Source organism: Camelus bactrianus, chromosome 6, assembly GCF_048773025.1.
Source record: "Camelus bactrianus isolate YW-2024 breed Bactrian camel chromosome 6, ASM4877302v1, whole genome shotgun sequence".
NCBI classification, from domain to species: domain Eukaryota; kingdom Metazoa; phylum Chordata; class Mammalia; order Artiodactyla; family Camelidae; genus Camelus; species Camelus bactrianus.
Window position 1 is genome coordinate 2936278 of NC_133544.1, and position 17883 is coordinate 2954160.

The 17883-nt window shown below is 57.9% G+C and overlaps 2 protein-coding genes across 6 annotated transcripts in view; one reads left to right on the forward strand and one right to left on the reverse strand.

Annotated features, from left to right (window-relative positions):
- Positions 1–1852: 1852 nt before the first annotated feature.
- Positions 1853–4743, forward strand: LOC123612428 (ankyrin repeat domain-containing protein 9). Its single transcript, XM_074364994.1, has 3 exons — positions 1853–2088; positions 3046–3122; positions 3657–4743. The coding sequence occupies exon 3, from the start codon at positions 3708–3710 to the stop codon at positions 4650–4652; it is 945 nt and encodes a 314-aa protein (XP_074221095.1). The 5' UTR covers positions 1853–2088; positions 3046–3122; positions 3657–3707; the 3' UTR covers positions 4653–4743.
- Positions 4744–8417: 3674 nt separating this feature from the next.
- TECPR2 (tectonin beta-propeller repeat containing 2) overlaps positions 8418–17883 on the reverse strand; it is an 83759-nt gene continuing 74293 nt past the window's right edge. For all 5 annotated transcript variants that reach the window (XM_074364989.1, XM_074364985.1, XM_074364988.1 and 2 more), the window contains 3 exons: positions 13022–13163; positions 12503–12652; positions 8418–12145 (listed from right to left, as the gene is read on the reverse strand). In XM_074364989.1, coding sequence (XP_074221090.1) covers positions 11994–12145; positions 12503–12652; positions 13022–13163 — 444 coding nt within the window. In that variant the 3' untranslated portion in view covers positions 8418–11993. The remainder of the gene's footprint in view (positions 12146–12502; positions 12653–13021; positions 13164–17883) is intronic.

Below are 17883 nucleotides of genomic sequence, written 5' to 3' on the forward strand. Positions count from 1 at the left end.
GTGAGCCACCACCGTGGGAAAGTGGCTGGGGGCCAGGACAGGCACGTTGGCCTACAGATTTCTCCTCGTAGGCTCCCAGACATTGTAAATTTTTATTGTTGTTGTTTTTATTATTATTTTGTATGCCTGAAATTATTTACTAACTTCCAAACTCCCTCTATCCCCACCTCCAGGTCCTGGGGACAGTCCCAAGCTCCTTGTCCTGGCATTCAAGACCCCATGCTTCCCAGCCCCTCCCGACTGACCTCTGCAGCCTCCTTCTGTCACTTCCAGACCTTTGCTCCAGCTGTGTCCGGCCCAGGAATGCCTTTCCTCTGCCCCACCTGGTCTTTCTGGCTAAATCTGTTTCCATGGGAAGCTTCTAAGCAATGGAGAAACAGGGTCAGACTTGATTCTGAGAGAGGCCTTCGGGAAACCCAGTGAGGAGTGAGGAGGGCAAGTCGAAGGGGGAAGCAGAGGGGACTAAGGTGGAGAGAGACCCGCCCCGAGGCCAGCTGCGCCCCACAGCCCGGGCCCTGTCACCTCATTCTGCTGGTAGCCATGGAGATGGTGTGAGGTCTCAACCACAGCCCTTGAAGAGTACAGTGGGGACATGGGGGAAAGGTGGCAGAGTCTTGAGCCACAGGTAGTTCACCTGGGACACTACCTCCCACCCCAGGTTGTCTCCCAGGGTCTGGGGGCTCCAAAGGCCAAGTGTCAACCCCAGGATTTCCATTCGCGTTGCCCCCACCCCCATCATACTCAGGACATCCAGAACTGGAAAGGTGGGAGAAACTGTAGGGAAACTGAGGACTAAAGCATGGAGGGGACCAAAGCTGAGGCAATGCAGAGGTGGAGCCTGGATTCCTAGCCCAGGGCTCCCTGTACCCCAACCCTGGCCGATGACTGATTTCTGTAGATCTGCTGGTGGACCCCCTGAGCCGTACGGTAGGGGCTGCAAGGCCACCTTGCTTTGAAGCGGACAGCACTTTGGGTGCCGGTATTTGGTGGTCTCAGCATGTGTGTGCTCCACAGTTGGCCCCTTTGTGGGGAGGCTGGGGTGGCTGAGGTCCCATCCACTACAAAGGTCTGAAGAAAAGAAAGAAAAGCCTGCAGCCTCGGTCCTGGCCACTCCTCACTTGGGGGTCACTTCCTTGTGAGCCCCAGTTTTCTGGCCGGTGAATTGGGGGTCATAATTCCTACCCTACCGGTTGTGAAGATGCAGTGAGATCAAGCATGTTTAGCAGAGACTGGCACACAGCAGGCACTCACAAATGGCTATCTGCAGCCATTTATCCATAATTCCCTGGGAAAGTCAGCTTGGAGTAGGGGCTGGAGATGCCTGGACCCTGGCTGGGGAGAACGCAGCCGAGGCCCTTAGGGGTCACAGCTCCTACCCCTTGACCCCTCCAGCTACAGTCTCAGAAACAGCCCCTGAGGACGTCTTCCCCAAGGTCACAGATGGTCAGTGCAAAGGTGACCTGGACTATGACTCATGCGGCGACGAGCAAATTCACGCTTGGCGGGGCCCGGGCGTCTACTCGCGCGCCCAGACTCCCACTGGGCGGCGGCACCGCAGGCTGGGCCCCGGGGCCCTTCCCAGAGCCGGTCGCCGGCTGCTGGGACCGGGAGCCTTTCCTGGTCCGCAGCTCGGGTTTCCGGGAGCCCCGCCCCGCTGGCTCCAATCCCGGCCCCACCCCCTCGCGCCCTCAAGTTTCTCCCAACTTTTCCGCGGGTCCCGCCGGGCGCCCCGCCCGCCGGCAGGTGACGTAACAATGGTGCAGAGCAACGGCCAATGGGCGGCGGCGGGGGCCGGCAGCGCGGGCCAATGGTGGCAGCGGGCGGCCCCGCGGTCCTGCCCGGCCGGGGCCGCACTGCGCCGCCCGCCGCCCGCCCGCCCGCCCGCCCGCCGCCGGCGCCGGCACCGCCGCGCAGCGATCGGGCCGCGGCGGCTCAGAGCGCGGCTGCGGCGGGCGCGGGCGGCGGCGGCTCCCTCCCTCCCGTCCGTCCTGGGATCTTCGCCTGCGCGCCTACCTGCGAGGGGACAGCACGCGCTCTGGCCCGCAGCGGGGGCGGGGACGCCAGGCCCGCGGCCCCGCCAACCCCAAGGTGAGTCCCCCTTCCTCCGTCGGCTTGGCTTGCAGCCCCAGCCCCGGGCGCTGCTTCCCTGGCCGCCGCACCTCTCATCCCCCTTGGACACACGCGCACGCAGGTGCAGCTCTCGCTGGCCGCCACCCTCCCGCAGATCCCGTGGCCTTGCACCCGCGGCCGCCCGAGGTACGGCCGTGCCGCCGGGAAGGGACGGGGTGGAGGTGGCGGGATGCCCTGGGCGCCCAACCCCCCATTCAGGGAGCCGCGACCGTGACTCGCTGCCCAGTGACGTGGGACGGCCCAACTTTACGTAACCTTGTGTGGACACAGGGTACACCCGGGGCACAGAGGCCCAGGCTTGGGGGGCTGTTCCAGTCACAGTGTCCCCAAAAGGGGCACTGTGGCTCCAGTCCACCCCCACCCTGCCCCTCTCTGTAACTTAGTTACCCAGTGTGTGTGGACGCAGTCTGTCCGCTAACCCAGGCCCCTGTGACCAAGGGTTTAACCCTTGAAAAAAAGACAGTAGGAAGCTTGGGCCGGCGCTTGGAGTTGGAGGCCAGGCTCAGTTTGGGGCAGGGGACTCAGAAGGCAAGGTTAGGCTCAAGCTGGGTTCCCTGTGTGTTTGGGGGCCCCTCAGGTTCTGGAATGAGCCCGAAATAGGAGGTAGGAGATCTGGGTTCTGGAACTGGCTCTAACATGACTTGCTAACTGACCTTGGACAAGTTTGACCCTTGCTGGAAAATGGGATGACAGTACCTGCTTCTAGTAGTTGGGAAGATTAAGAGAGGTAGCAGACCTGGAGGGGATTTGCAGACTGTGAAGTGGTGTACACACCAGTCTCTAGGTGGACCTTATCTTCCTGCCTCCTCCCAGGAGCTTGGCGTGGGGACCTCCAGTAAACATATTTGGGTGGAAGGCTAGAGGCCCCCCTCCCTGCTGTGGCTCACAGCCTGCATTTCCCCCTTTCTTACTCAGATGAGGAAGCTGAGGCTCAGAAAAGGAAAGTGATAAACTACCTACACAAAACTAGGTGATCGCGGTGCACTAAACAGGTAGGTCTGAGTCTACAGCTCTGCCTCTGCCTGGCCTGGGGGTCAGAGGACAGGGTCAAGTTTAGGTGGGGTTGGGGACAGGGAGCCTGGGCTACGAAAAGGATTTGGCTCAGCTTGAGATGTGGGATGCAGCTTTTCTAGCCCCTTACCTGGCCTTTCCTTACTTGGGTTTGGATGCACCTTGCCCAGGTGGGAGCAGGAACTCTTCGGTGGGCTCCTGGGCTGGAGGGAGGGCGATGTGGGGTTTCAGTGTGGCCTTGACGGTAGGTGGGGCTGTGAGGGCAGGGGCAGGGAAGGGCATTTTTAGCAGAATACCAGAGAACAGGTTCAGGGAGGGAGATCAGGTGCAGCTAGATCAAGGATGTGGGAGGTGGTTCTGGGCCTCTCTCCCTTCTGAGAGAAGGGAGCTGTGAGGAGTGACTGGAAGGCCGGGTCGGAGGCTGGAGGCAGGCACGAGAGGCCCGGATGGGTAGGGCTGAGTGAGGGTTGGACGGGAGGCCCTGGACCCTCACTTTGATTCCCCTCCGCCCGCAGGTGGTCGGCCCCAGGCCCATGCCGTGAGGCCGAGAGGCCCTCGCTGCCAGCATGCCGTGGGACGCGCGGCGGCCCGGGAGCGGCGCGGACGGCGGGCCCGAGGGCGCGGGCGCAGCGCGCTCGCGGGCGCAGAAGCAGTGCCGCAAGTCGTCGTTCGCCTTCTACCAGGCAGTGCGCGACCTGCTGCCGGTGTGGCTGCTGGAGGACATGCGCGCCAGCGAGGCCTTCCACTGGGACGAGCGCGGGCGCGCCGCCGCCTACTCGCCGTCCGAGGCGCTGCTCTATGCGCTCGTGCACGACCACCAGGCGTACGCGCACTACCTGCTGGCCACGTTCCCGCGGCGCGCGCTGGCTCCGCCCAGCGCCGGCTTCCGCTGCTGCGCCGCGCCCGGGCCGCACGTGGCGCTGGCCGTGCGCTACAACCGCGTGGGCATCCTGCGCCGCATCCTGCGCACCGTGCGCGACTTCCCGGCTGAGGAGCGCACGCGCTTGCTCGACCGGCGCGGCTGCAGCCGCGTGGAGGGAGGCGGCACGTCGCTTCATGTGGCCTGCGAGCTGGCACGCCCCGAGTGCCTCTTCCTGCTGCTCGGTCACGGCGCTTCGCCCAGCCTGCGCGACGGCGGTGGCCTCACGCCACTGGAGCTGCTGCTGCGCCAGCTGGGCCGCGACGCCGGGGCCACCCCTGCCGCCGGGGCACCTGCGCCCGGGGAGCCTCGCCAGCGCCGCCTGCTGCTGCTCGACCTGCTGGCGCTGTACACGCCTGCCGATGCCGCCGGCCCGGCCCGCCGCGAACTGCTGGGCGACCGGCCGCGCTGGCAGCGGCTCCTGGGCGAGGACAAGTTCCAGTGGCTGGCGGGCCTGGCGCCGCCGTCGCTCTTCGCTCGCGCCATGCAGGTGCTGGTCACCGCCATCTCCCCCGGCCGCTTCCCCGAGGCCCTGGACGAGCTGCCGCTGCCACCCTTCCTGCAGCCACTGGACCTCACGGGCAAGGGCTAGACCACGGGGCCACCCTGGGCACTGGATTTTTGGAGAATACTATTTTTCAGAGCATTGTACCCGGCACTTTACATATATGGTTCTCTGTACAGCAGAATCTCTGCTTCGTCTGTTGCATGCATGGGGTGGGCCAGGCCAGGAGGGGAAGGTGGGCCCCCAGCTGCAGTTTTCTGATTCCAGCGGGGCTCAGCTCCCCATCTCCGCCCTGTGGAGCAGGGTTGTTGGATCTTGGGATTCTTGAGAGCCAGGCGCTGCCCTGAGCTCACTGCCCAGACCCTGATGGGGGTGAGGACCCGCCTCCCATCTTGATTAAGAGCCTTTGGGAAGATGTCCCGGAGGAAGTGACTGCTGAGCTGTGTAGGAATTGGGCAGGTGCAGGGGGGTGGACTGCCGTGTCAAAGCTGGAGGACAGCTTGTGCAAAGGCCTGGAGGCTAAGAGAAGTGTCCTGTAGGTGTTAGGTGGAGGTCCTCTGCCCAGTCAGCATGTAGGGCCTTGTAAACTCCCCTGTGGGGCTTGAACTCAGGTCCTGAGACCATGGCAGGCAGCAAGGCCTGCCTTGCTGTAGTAGGGGAGGCAGGACCCAGGCTGTGCCTCCTTGTCATTCCCCCCCCACCCCCACCTTCCGTCCCAGATTGGCCACCTGCTCCTCCTTGGGTATCACTGGGACTCCCTCCACCCAAACCAGCCCAGGCCTGGACTTGTCCCTGTGGCCCCTTTTGCTCTCCCTGGTCGACTAGGGTTCCTGCTGCCTTAGGCTCCTGGGCCCAGCTCCAACCTTTCCTCAGGTGGAATTAGATGTGTCTTCCTCCAGGCCCACCCTGTCTAGCCCAGCCCCTGACAGGTGGAAAGTTGTGTCTGTGGGTGACTGGGTGGCCGCATCACCCTGTGGGCAAGCCCTCTTGCCTCAGCCAGTACATCTGGTTTCTGCAGGAAGTTTTTGAAGATGGAGACTTGTTACCGGATGCACCATGATCCTTTAGGACAAAGGGCTGGCTGAAAAGCTGGGTCTGTGCCCTGAGGAGCCTTCGGATCAGGGAGGATGGCCAGGCAGGCCTGCCTGGGGATTCTGCTGGGCTGTGAAATTCAACCCACGCCGGCATGGGCCGGAGGGCCATGATGTTCTGCCAGGAGCAGAGGGCTAAAGATCTGCCTGGTGAAGAGTGACTGCCTGGCTGGGGGCACCCGCTGCCCACCCTGCCCCCAGTGTCTGTGACAGGAGCGTGCCTGGGGATGTAGAGGCTTTGGGTGGCCAAGGCAGAGTCCGGGGTGGTGGGCCATAAGTGGGACGGTATGGAAGGGGCCTGGGCAGCAGGAATGTCTTGCCAGGGGGGCCTGGTTCTGGTCTGCACCTGCCACCCACTCTCAGGATGCCTTAGGTTTCAGTGTCGCCATGTTTTTAAAGAGTTTTAGACCATCTCCAAGCTCCCTGCCTGCCTTGAAAAGGATGTGACCTCTGTTCCTGGGAATTGTGTGTGGGTGCACAGAGTGGGGAGGAGGGGGTGGGGGAGGGGTGTACAGCCCAGTGGCTGGCCCTAGATACCAAGTGAGAATCAGGGTGCCTCCCTTCCTGCTGTGTGTCCTGGCCCAGTTAAATAGCCTCTTTGAGCCTTGACACTTGGGGACAGTGGATACTGCCATCTCTTAGAGCTTAAAACTTTGGGCATCAGGAGTTTCTGGGTCCTCGGAAGTGGGGGGGGGGTCCCAGGTCCTCATACAGGCATGCACTGTTAGGGGAGGGCACATTTCCTTTGGAGATGAGAAGTGGAGACTGGGGTGGCCTGGAGCAGCAGGTTGCAGTGGCTCCTGGGGTTTGGGCAGGGGGAGGTGTGGGGAACCCTTGGTGCCCTCATGCTCCAGCAGCTTCTGTCTAGAAAGAGCCTGGGCACCTGACAGGCACCTGATGGGAGACCTGGGCATGCAGACTTCTCCCTAGTCCTAGCTCGATCCTCTTTGGGGTCAGCCTTCCTGGCCCAAGGCCCAGGGCTTCCCTTCACTTCTCTTCTGGACCTATAGCTGCCCCTTTGGTGACAACCTCTTTTGAGCCCCCTGGGCTGGGGATGGGGTGATGCAGGGATAGGGGAGCTCCCCAACAGGCCCTGGGAACACTGTTGGGCAAGCAGGAAGCTGCACCTGGGCTGCTCCTGGAGTGCGGGGCATGATCCTGGCAGGAGGGATTGTGGGCACCAGAGCAGGGAGGCCCAGCCAGAGCACAGGTCCAGGGGCCCCTATACCTTGGAGGGGTAGGAGGGCAGCTGGGGCATCAGCCCCTGGTGTCCTGTGGCTGGACGGGGTGGGGGAAGGCAGCGGCAGCCCTGTGGCAGCTGAGCGGGGCCTGATTCTGGGCACGGCTCCCACTGAATCTCACTGGGAACGCCTGGCTTGGGCACCCCAGGCGTCAAGGAGAGCAGAGAACTGAGGGCCACAGTGCAGGGAGGAGAAGCCTCGGGGTTATCTGGTGGCTGCTGCTGGCCTGGGGTGGGGTGGGGTGGGGCGGGGCCAGGCCTCAGCTTATCACCCCCTGGGCCGTCCAGCCCCAGAGGATGTTGGGGCCACCCCATCAGCAAGGTAACCCTGGCAATGAGCAGGAGGCCTGGGGAGAGCCGCAGCCAGCCAGGCGACTCAGCTCTTAGCTGTTGTTGGCAGGTGGCCTTGATGGCTTCTCAGAGGCAATGGCTCTGCCCGGAACAAGGCCCACGTCTTTGGGACGAAGCTTGTTAGTTGGTTTGTTCGTTCATCCCACCAACCTTGCTAAGGAAAACCTGTGGCCACTATTGCCCTCCTCATGCCCACCCAGGGGCCTGGTAACCCACTGTTGGGGAGGGCTCAGGGGCCAGGATCTCTGCATCCCAGACCCATAGAGAACGGGGGCGCTCCTCCCCAAGGTATGGTGACCTTGTGCCTGTGCTGTCCAGGGGGCCGGGGGAGGCGCCAGGAGGGCAAGGGGCCCTGCTCTGCCAGCTTTGGCCGTGGTGACATGACCCTGTGCCGGGGCCTCGCTGCACCTCTTCTGTACTACCTCGATTCTCCCGCTGAATTCCTTTCTTCTCAGTTTCTTCAACTTTAAAATTTTGTACTGAGACCACTTTCCTAAGTTACCCCCAACCCTGTTCAGAACAAGAATGTTTCCTGGGAGTCGAAGGAGGGAAACCAGCACGGTCGGGGAGGAGGGGCAGGACCAAGCCTGTTTCGGGAGGAGTGAGGCTGAGGAAGCCCTGCCCCGCAGCGGCTGGGTCTGTCCTGCCGGGTTTGACAGTTAAGCTGTAGCTGACAAGACGCATAGTAAATGCACAAGCTTTAAGTGTGTGGCTTGAGGAGTTATGACCAATGTCATCACAAGTGCAGCCACCACCCCACTCAAGATAGAGACGAAGATAACAGATTTCTATCTCTGTGATTTTCCTGCTTACAGAGTTCCCGCTCGTGGTCGCGCACACAGACTGCAGAGAAACCCAGGTCAGGGTGTGGCAGGGCCCCTGCTCGCCCCAGCGTGTGGCTCCCAAAGGAAGGGGCTGGCTCCCTGCCGGCACCCGGCACCCAGACAGGCACTGCTAGCGTTTTGGTGTATTTTCTTCCAGTTTTTTCTGTGCATATTTTCTACATACGTGCCATCAGATCAGATTTAGAGTTAAAAACTTCCTGTAGCATAAGCATTTCCGTATATTGTAAAACACTCTGTAAATATGATTTTTAAGAAGCCTTTGTGTTAGTGATGCTTGATGCAGCTAGTGTTGATGAGACAGAGTTACTGTTAGAGAGGACTGAGCCTTTAAACTGGGAATTTTATTTCTGGAATAAATAACACGTTTACATGGCTCAAATTCAAAAGCTACAAAAAGGTATACATTACAGGCAGACACAGTGACCAGCTGCCTGTGTAGTGTCTTTCTGCCCCTCCTGTGCCCCTGGAATTATGAAGAACGTCGACCTCACCAGAAGTGGTTAGAGCAGAGTAAGTGCCTCTGCAGTGTCTCCCTCTAGATGACCTGCTGCAAAACCACACCCGAGGGATTAATGCTAATAAGACAAAATTACGTCACAGACTGCCCCGAACACATCTCCTCCAGGAGGACACAGGCTTTTTAACAGCTGCACGCTGTTTCACTGGAGAGATGCTCCCAAATGCCGGCTGGTCTTAGGGTTTCACAATTATAAATGACGCTGCGCTGTGCAACTAGGGTTTGCTCTTGAGGACAGGTTTCTGGAAGTAGGGGTTCGTGGGGGGACGGCTGAAAGGCCGCTGCAGGCCGATGGTGATTCTCCCGGAAGGGATGTGCCGGGGTGGCTCCTGACCTGCTCCGTCTGCCTGGTGTTCATGGAGCAGCGACCGTCCCCTCCTCCGTCCACACACATCTTAGGTGTTCCTCCTACTCACTGTGGTTATTTATACTTTAAATTTTATGTGGAGTTTTTAATTTACAGCATCTTTATATTTTTGAAGAAATCAAATCTATATACCATTTTCTGGCTTTCCCCGTCACTTCTGAGTTTAGGAAACTGCTTGCCTTCCAGAAATCAGATACTGTTTTTTGCCCCTCATTTTAAGATCCTTTAATCCAGTGAATATTTTCTCTAGATGACTCAGGAGTGGTCCACATCAGTTGTGAAGTTGCCCTCCTGTCCCCTCACCGCAGTGCTGGCTCCCCGTGGGCCTCGCTGGGCGGCCCGATGTCACTGGCCCGTCCATCCACGCCATCCTTCATTCGCTGGCCAGCTATCACTCTTGGCAATTCTTATGTTTCTCCTTCCCCAGACAGTGAGGTGGCAGCGGACAGCCTACCTACCCAGCTGGGCTCCCCAATGCACTCCCGGTGTTGCCTTGAGCAAGTCACTTAACTTCTCTGAGTCTCACTGGGGAAACAGTACTTATGCCTCGGGCCCTGCGAGGATGTGGCTGCATGCGTGAGCCCCTTGGAGCACGTCTGGTGCAGTCAAGGGGGTGTCTGTGGCACGAACATGGTTTCAGGGGTCCCTGCCTGCCTCCCCTAACAAAACAAATCCCAGTGAGGATTTTGACAAACTGAGTGAAACCCACCTACTCCCTCGGAAAGGACTGACGTCCCTGCGCAGTGGACAGGGTCTCCCGCCAGGAACGTCGAGCGTGCCCTTCTGACGCGTGCTTTCTCGGAAGTCTTCTGTAAAGCTTGGCCACCTCTTGACTTGGGTCTTGACATTTCTTGTCCAGGTCATTTCCTGTTCTGGGATGTCCTGCGGCTTCACAAATGTGATCTTTTCCCGCAAGTTTGTTTCAGGAGGCACTTCTGGAATCTGGTTCTGTGTCATGGGCGGAGACAGGCCCAGGTCTTGGGCCCCTAAAGTGACCTCCATGGGCCTCCGGGAGGACACTGCCCTGTGCTCCGCCTCACCTCAAGGTGTCCTTCCCAGGGGCCGCCAGGTGCGTCTACCTCTGGAGTGACTTTCTCCCAGGAAGCCCCCTGGGCAAGCTGATCACGAAGTCATATCCACCCGCCCCTCTTGACAGGGGGGCTGGGCTGGCAGACGCGACCAGCAGGCTCTCCCCGGCACAGGTGGGAACGCCAGTCTTCGTCGCTCAGACAGCAGGCTCAGCTAGGCTTGGAAAAGTCTAGTTTATTGCACTGTCTCAAAGCACAATTAGAAATGAGAACCAGAAAGCAAACGGCACAAAGCACTGAAGCTACAATGGTTTACAAGTGTCAGACTCGGCTTGGGTTTAATCGCACTAGGTCCCGCGGGTGTGGGAGAGCGCGGCATCGGGCAGGCGCCGGGCAAGGCACGATGTCCGCAGAAGAGGCGCCACCGCGGCCTGCGGTGGCCTCTGCTGTCACCAAACTTTTTAAAAAAGGATTCTATAAAAGTGAAGTGTGAAGTAAGACCTTGTCCTCATTTAGACCTGGAAAACCTCCATCTTCGTGGCTGCTGGGTCCTGTCAGAGAACATATTTTATCACTCTTCACCTGTGGCCTGGGGGCTCCGGGATACGCTCTCTCAGTAGAAAACAGGCATCGAGTGACTGGGCCCAGGGCCGCGGGCCGCTAAAAAAAGCAGCTAGGCTGGCATCCTGCCGCGGGGCTGCCTCCGGGAGGGAGGGGAGGTGGGCTCAGGGTGGGACACGGGCTGGGCGTGGACTCCGACAGCTCAGATGCCAGTGAGGGGCGGGCACTGCAGGCCAAGCCCCAGGATGGACTGGTGTCTAACGTGGCCACAGCAACCAACCAAGACAGGCGCCCGTTTCAACCTTGCATCAACCCAGCAGCCGGCCGACAGGGCCTGGCTCCCTCTCGGAGCCAGCAGGCAGGCCCCACGACTGCCCTGCGTGCCAAGGACACGCGGAGCGGGTGCCCACCCTCCCCGAAGCTGCAGCTGAGAACAGTGCGGGCTCAGGATCGACAGCGGGAAGCAGTGAAAGGCCTTCCACTCATTTTGGAAAATACATTTCTCTCCTAAATTGGTAAGATTTGATTTCAAATGAGGTATCGTATGTAGGTTTGTAATACAACAAACAAAAAAGGCAATAATCAGTAGATTCATCCTCAGAGGGCGCTTCTGGATTCTATGACGCCCACCAGCAGCACTGGCTGAGAAACCACGCTGAAGACATCCCTCAGCCACCGCCTGGCCGGGGCCCCGGGCCCGACCACACCGCCCTGCGACGGCCCTGCCTCGGACACGTGCGCACACTCTGGTTCCGTCCATCCACTGGCCTTTGTCGTTTTGGCTGAGGTGTGTTCTCAGGGAGGCGAGCACGGCCCACGCGTGAGTGGGCAGGGAGGGCGTGTGGCACGTGTGTGGGAGTTGTGAGTGTGTGTTCTCTGTCCTGGCACAGCCAGCACCCCACCTCTCAAACACAGCCTTGGTTTCCCATCTGGCATGTCCAGCGTGGAATGCGTGCTGGGACCTGCTACTCAGAGAGGAGGTGGAGGGACCCTGCACAGAGACAAAGCCATCGTTAGCACAGTCAGCGGGTGGACAGCACTGACCTTCGGTTCCGTACGCCTTGGAGCTACTAACATGGCTGCCTGTCGTGGCTCCCAGGGTGGCCCCTGAGCCAGCTCTGATGTGTCCCACCTGTGGTGGGACCTGGAGTAGTCAGCGAGGAGGGGTGGCTGCGGCACATGGGCAGCAGCCACTGTTCCCATGGGGACAACCTCAGCAAGAGCACAGGGGCCTTGCGGCTCCGGGCCACTCAGCTGAGGCCGTGGGTGCTGGAACGAGACGGAAACGAACAAGGATGAGAGCAAGCGTGAGGCGGCCGACCTGGCTGGACGTGTCCAGACGAGAGCTGATGAGGTGTGTCCAAGAGAGAGCAACTCAGAGCCGACCGTGTCCACCATCCGAGGCTCGGGTCCCTCCCGAGAGCTCCTTCAAATTACCTCCCACTCGTCCTCTAGGTCGTCGGGGTGGGAGGTGGTGGTGTGGCTGCTCGGGGCACCGTGGGAGTGGCTGAAAGTCCTTGTCAGCCGCTGGAGGAGGTAGCCGGGGGGGCCCACTGCCCACAGCTCATCTGATGAGGTCACTGCGGGGACAAGAGCCAGCCACATGCTCATGGATCACCCAGCCCGGGAAGAGAGCAGAGGTGGTCAGGGGCCTGAGCTCCATGTCTGGACGTGGCACTTTCTAGCTGTGGGGCCCTGGACATGCCACCCCCAGTCTGTGCCTCAGTTTCCTCAGCTTTAAAGTGGGTGGCCTGGCACCCTGTCCTCCTCCTGGGAGACCCTGGCTGTCTGGGTGCTGGGTCCCCCCCCCAAAGCTGTGACCCCAGAGGAGGCCTTGCCCTGGGCTCCTGTTTGGGAGCAAGCCCAGCAGAAGCAGCCCCCCAGGAGCCCCCCAACATGGCCCAGGGAGTCCCAAGTGCACAGGGCCCAGCACCTGCCTGTGAAGCATGTTGCACTGCCAGGGACTTTCTTCCAGTAGTCTCCAGCAGGGTTCTTGTCGGTGACACCATACCGCCGCGCGAGGTCCCCGTTGGGGCAGCGGGCCCACACGGTCCTGGTGCTCAGGGCCAGCTGGCAGGCCTGCAAGCCTGCAGACAAGCAGGGCAATCACCTGTCCTCAGACCCGGCTGCAGAAGGGATGGTCCAGCCCTCCCTGCCAGCCTGTGCACCTGTCAACCAGAGTCCCCAAGGGGACAGTGCCCTGCTCCGGGCTGGCTTGAAGTGGGAGCTGAGGGCAAGGCTGCCGAGAGCCCAAGACCGGGGTGGGGAGGTCCAGGTGGACCAGAGATGATCATCCCCCCCCCCCAGGACATGGGGCTGGGTCCCTACACTGGGAACAACGAGACAGACACTTGCTGTCACCTGCCTCAGCAGAGCCTGAGAGACTAGTCCAGCCATGGCTGTGGCCGCGGTGGCAGCTGCATGGCCCCTGAGCCCAGCTGGCCTGCTGTCCCTACCTGGCACGTGCTCCCAGCCGGTCCCCACAGGCATCTCCTCAGTGATCCCGGTGCGGACGTGCACGTTCCACCTGCTGTCCAGGGCCCACAGCATCTGGTCGTTGGGGCTGGAGTGGACGCTGACCAAGGTGACCCCGGCGGGCTGGCAGCAGGAAGAAGGCGGAGACACATTATTTTTGGAGAGGGCAAGGCTGGAGGTGTGGGGAGTCCACGTCAGCCTGGTGCAGGGCGGAGGCACAGCAAGAATGGCAGGGGCCCAGGCCTGTCCCCAGCGCAGCCTTGCAGGGACAGAGACGCCTGGCAGACCCAGAGCGGGAGCCTCCCACCAAACAGGCAGCCCCAAGTCTTCGGTGGCCACAGGTCTGGGGGGACACAGGTGGAGATGGGCCAGATGTCAAAAGGTAGGGACATGGGGAGCGGACCCGCGGGGTCCTGGGCCAGGAGGGCAGCTGCGTATGGGCGGTGACGGTTGGTGACAGCAGGAGGGGTGGCAGGGGAAGGAAAGGCGGGGAAACACTCCTGAAGGATCCGGGGTGGGGGAAAGGGGCCTGGCCTCCGAGGGTCCTCACAGCTTCAGGCTCAGAGAGAAAGCACACGTGGCCAAGTGCTAGCAGTGGGTGACTCTGGGTGAAGGGTCTACGGGAGTTTCTTGAAATCTGCCTGTAAGTTTTCTGTCGGTCTGAAGTTTTCCAAAATGAAAGTTTAATTTTAAAAATTATAAAAATAAAAACCACGAAAAAATGTTGTTGGTGTTGCGAGTGTAGTGGCAAGGGGTCCACAAGGAGAAGGTGTGTGGACTGGCCGGAGGGCTGTATGACGGGTGGGTGGGCAGCCCGGGCCGGGGTTGAGGTGGGTGTCTGGCGTGGCGGGCGTCCCCACCCACGCTCCGAGCACCTCCCCTGCTCTGCTCCGTCCACAGAAGGGGAGCAGGCCGAGGGCCCAGTCGGCCGCGCGGGGCTGCTGTGAGCATCTTGGGAAACGGGGGCAGGCGAGGAGGCGGCTCCCGGATGGGAGATGACGCCCTTCCACCCGGGCCTCTTCAAGTGCACACCAGAACCTGGGGTCAAGAGCCGGGCACGGGTCTGGCCCGCGGTGGCCTCATGAGTGACATCAGGTGCTGAGAACAGGGTGTCATTTAAGTCCTGCTGTCTCCTGCGGTGTCCTCATCCCTCTGCCAGCCCCATGCTGTGAAGGGCCCATCCGGAGGTGCCCGCCTGGTCTGGCCCAAGCCCACCCCCAGGCCCTGACACACAATGGGAGGACTCTTGGCTCAGCCACCTGCCCGTTCATTCACCCATCACCCACCTGTCCTCACTCATCCCAACCGTCATCATCCACCCATCACCCACCCGCACATCATCCACCTACCCACCCACCAGATGTTTCCTGGGGCATCGACCTCGTGCCAGGCACTGTGCTGGGCGCTGGGGACCCATTTTCCTGACTCCTGGATTTTAAAGTCTGGTGAGAGGCATGCCGTGGCTCAGAGAGTCACACAAGGATCCGTAAGACTGCAGCAGGTAAGAGGAGCTACAGGTGAAGAACGAGGTGACCTGGGAGCATCTGATGAGCATGAGACCAGGGGGTCAGGGAGGGCTGCCCAAGGGGGTGTCGGCTGGAGTGAGGCTGAGGGGTGAACAGAATGAACCAGGAGCAGAAGGCAGGGGAGGCACCGGGGAGTGAAGTAGCCAGAGAGGCTGAACCTGGGCGGTACCACGCACAGTCTGTCTCCTCAGTGGATGACAGGGCGGTCTGCTGGGATCCAGGCTCTGAGATCAGAGGTGTTCAGAGAGAGAGTTCTGGAGATGTATCCAAGGACAGGTGGTAAAAAAACAAGATGCAATGAACAAAAGGAGCTCCCAGCCAAAGTGGGGACTCAGTGGAGGTCAGATGGGCACAGCACCCGGCCTCTGGGAGAAAAGGGATTGAGCAGAGGCAGGATGGAAAAGACAGGTAACTGCCTGGGGTGACAAGGTGTCCACAGATGTCAGCCACCCCTGGGAGCTCCTGAACACGGCCCAAGAAATGCTGCTTCACAAAGGTTGCCTGGAACAAGTCCCAGTGACCTGACAGGTCGGCCAGAAGGACAGAGAGGTTGGACAGGAAGCAGTTGTGCAGAGTACCCTCCACACCAACTGGCCACCTTCAGACTAGGAAGCCTGCTCTGGCTGATCCCAAGTCCCCTCCAGAGGGACGAGGGGAAGACTGGAGGGCCAGTGGTTCTCACACCTCAGAGTCCCTGGGACTCGTGGGGGGACCTTGTTAAAATGGAACATTCCTGGGCTCGGGGCCAGACTGTCCACATGAGACTCTGTGGCTGGAGCCCAGAAACGACCTTTTAAACAAACTCTTCAGGTGATTCTGACTCAGCCGGTCTGTGGGCCACTTTCTGTGGAAGTGCTCTGCACCACGGTCAGGAAGCAGGCGACGCCACCCAAACCATCTACAGATTTCAATGCACCCCTAGCAAAAGCCCACCTGGCAACTTTACAGAAATGGAGAAGCTGATCCTCTATTTCATATGGAACTGTAAGGAGCCTCAAACAGCCAAAACAATTTTGAGAAAGAACACAGTTGGAAGACTCATGCTTCCTGAGTTCAAAACTACTATAAAGCTGCAATAACCAAACAGGACGGCACTGGCAGAGGGAGAGACATGTAAATGGAGTAGAACTGAAAGCTGAAAAATAAATCCCTATAGTCAAGTGATTTTTGACAAGGTTGCCAAGGTCACTCAATGAGAAAAGAATAGTCTTTTCAACAAATGGTGCTGGTACAACTGGGCAGCACACGTGTAAAAGAAGGAGGCTGGGCCCTCACCTCACACATACACAAAATTAACTTGAAAAGGATCAAAAATAAATATAAGAGCTAAATCTGGCAACGGTTTCTTGTCTATAGCACCAAAAGTACAAGCAATAACAAGAAAAAAGCTAAATTGGACTTCACGGAAATTAGAAGCTTTTGTACATCAAAGGACACTGTAAAGAAAGCGAAAAGATAACCCAAGTCGTATATAAGGGTCTAGTATCCAGATCAAAGAATTTTTTTTTAAGACTTTTGCCTAATTATTTTTTATTTTTGTTTTTTTGGGGGGAGGAGATAATCAGGTTTGTTTGTTTGTTTGTTTGTTTAATGGAGGTCCTGGGGATTGAACCCAGTGCTTTTACTAAGCACGCGCTCTACCCCTGAGCTATACCCTCCCCTCTTAGCATAAAGAGAACTATTAAAACTTACAACAAAAAGACAAACTGAACTAAAAAAAAGGGCAAAGGACTTGAATAGACAATTCTTCAAAGACATACAAATGGCCAACAAGCACATGGAGGACACTCTACATCATTAGTCACCCAGGAAATGCAAACCCCAACCACAGCGAGATACCACATCACACCCACGAGGGAGGCTAGAAAAAAGAAAATGGAAAGTAAGTGTTGGTAAATCTGTGGAGGAACAGGAACTCTCATATAGTGTCGCTGGGGCTGTGAAATGCTGCAGCAGCTGTGGAAAACAGTCTGCCAGTTCCCGAAGGGTTAAACACAGAATGATTGTGTGACCCAGAAATTCTACTCCTAGATGTTTACCAAAACAATGGGAACAGAGGTTCAAACAGCAGCTACGTGAACGTTCAGAGCAGCGTTCTTCACAACAGCCAGAAAGTGGGAACAACCCAAACGACCACCAGCTGATGCCTGGATAAACACAACGTGGTCTGTCCATACAACGGAGTATCACTCAGCAATAAAAACGGACGAAGTAGTGATGCTGACACCACGTGGATGAACCTCAAAAACATGATGCTAAGCACTATTTACAGTAGCCAAGACATGGGAACAGCCTAAATGTCCATCAACAGATGACTGAATAAAGAAGATGTGGTATATTTATACAATGGAATACTACTCAGCCACAAAAACTGACAACATAATGCCATTTGCAGCAACGTGGATGCTCCTGGAGAATGTCATTCTAAGTGAAGCGAGCCAGAAAGAGAAAGAAAAATACCATATGAGATCCCTCATATGTGGAATCTGAAAAAAAAAAAACAAAACATAAACACAAAACAGAAACAGATTCAGACACAGAATACAAACTTGTGGTTGCCAAGGGGGAGGGGGTGGGAAGGGACAGACTGGGAGTTTAAAATTTGTAGATACTGACAGGCATATGTAGAATAGATAAACATGATTATACTGTGTAGCACAGGGAAATATATACAAGATCTTGCTGTAGCTCACAGTGAAAAAAAATGTGACAATGAATATATGTATGTTCATATATAACTGAAAAACTGTGCTCTACACTGGAATTTGACACAACATTGTAAAATAACTATAACTCAATAAAAAAGTGTTAAAAAAACAACATGATGCTAAGTGAGAGGCCAACCATAAAAGGCCACGTACTGTATGACTCCGATTACAGGAACTGTCCCAGAGAGGAAAATCCACACAGAGAGAAAGCAGACGAGCAGCTGCCGGGGCAGGGCAGGGAGGCATGCGGAGCAACTGCTGCTGGCTACAGGGTTTCCTCAGGGGATGGTGAAAATGTTCCGGAGCTAGACAGTGACGAAGGCCGCACAGCACTGCCGACATCCTACATGCCGCTGATGGTAAATTTTATGTATGTGATTTCACCACAATTAAAAAAACCCCAAAAAGCAGACGACTTGGTTGTGACCGTGTACTGTTGTTTTGCAAGACATCATCACTGGGGAGACCGGGTAAAAGGCACACAGACCTCTATTCTTACCAATGTATGCGAGTCTGCAGTGATCTCCATACAAATCTCAATTAAGAAAAAAGAAGCAGGCAGCCTAAAATTTTGGTCCTTTCATATTCAAAATTTCACAAAAATGAAAA

What these genes read in the sequence shown, in the direction of transcription:
- LOC123612428 (XM_074364994.1), top strand. Translation starts at nt 3,708, where the DNA reads ATGCCGTGGGACGCGCGGCGGCCCGGGAGCGGCGCGGACGGCGGGCCC.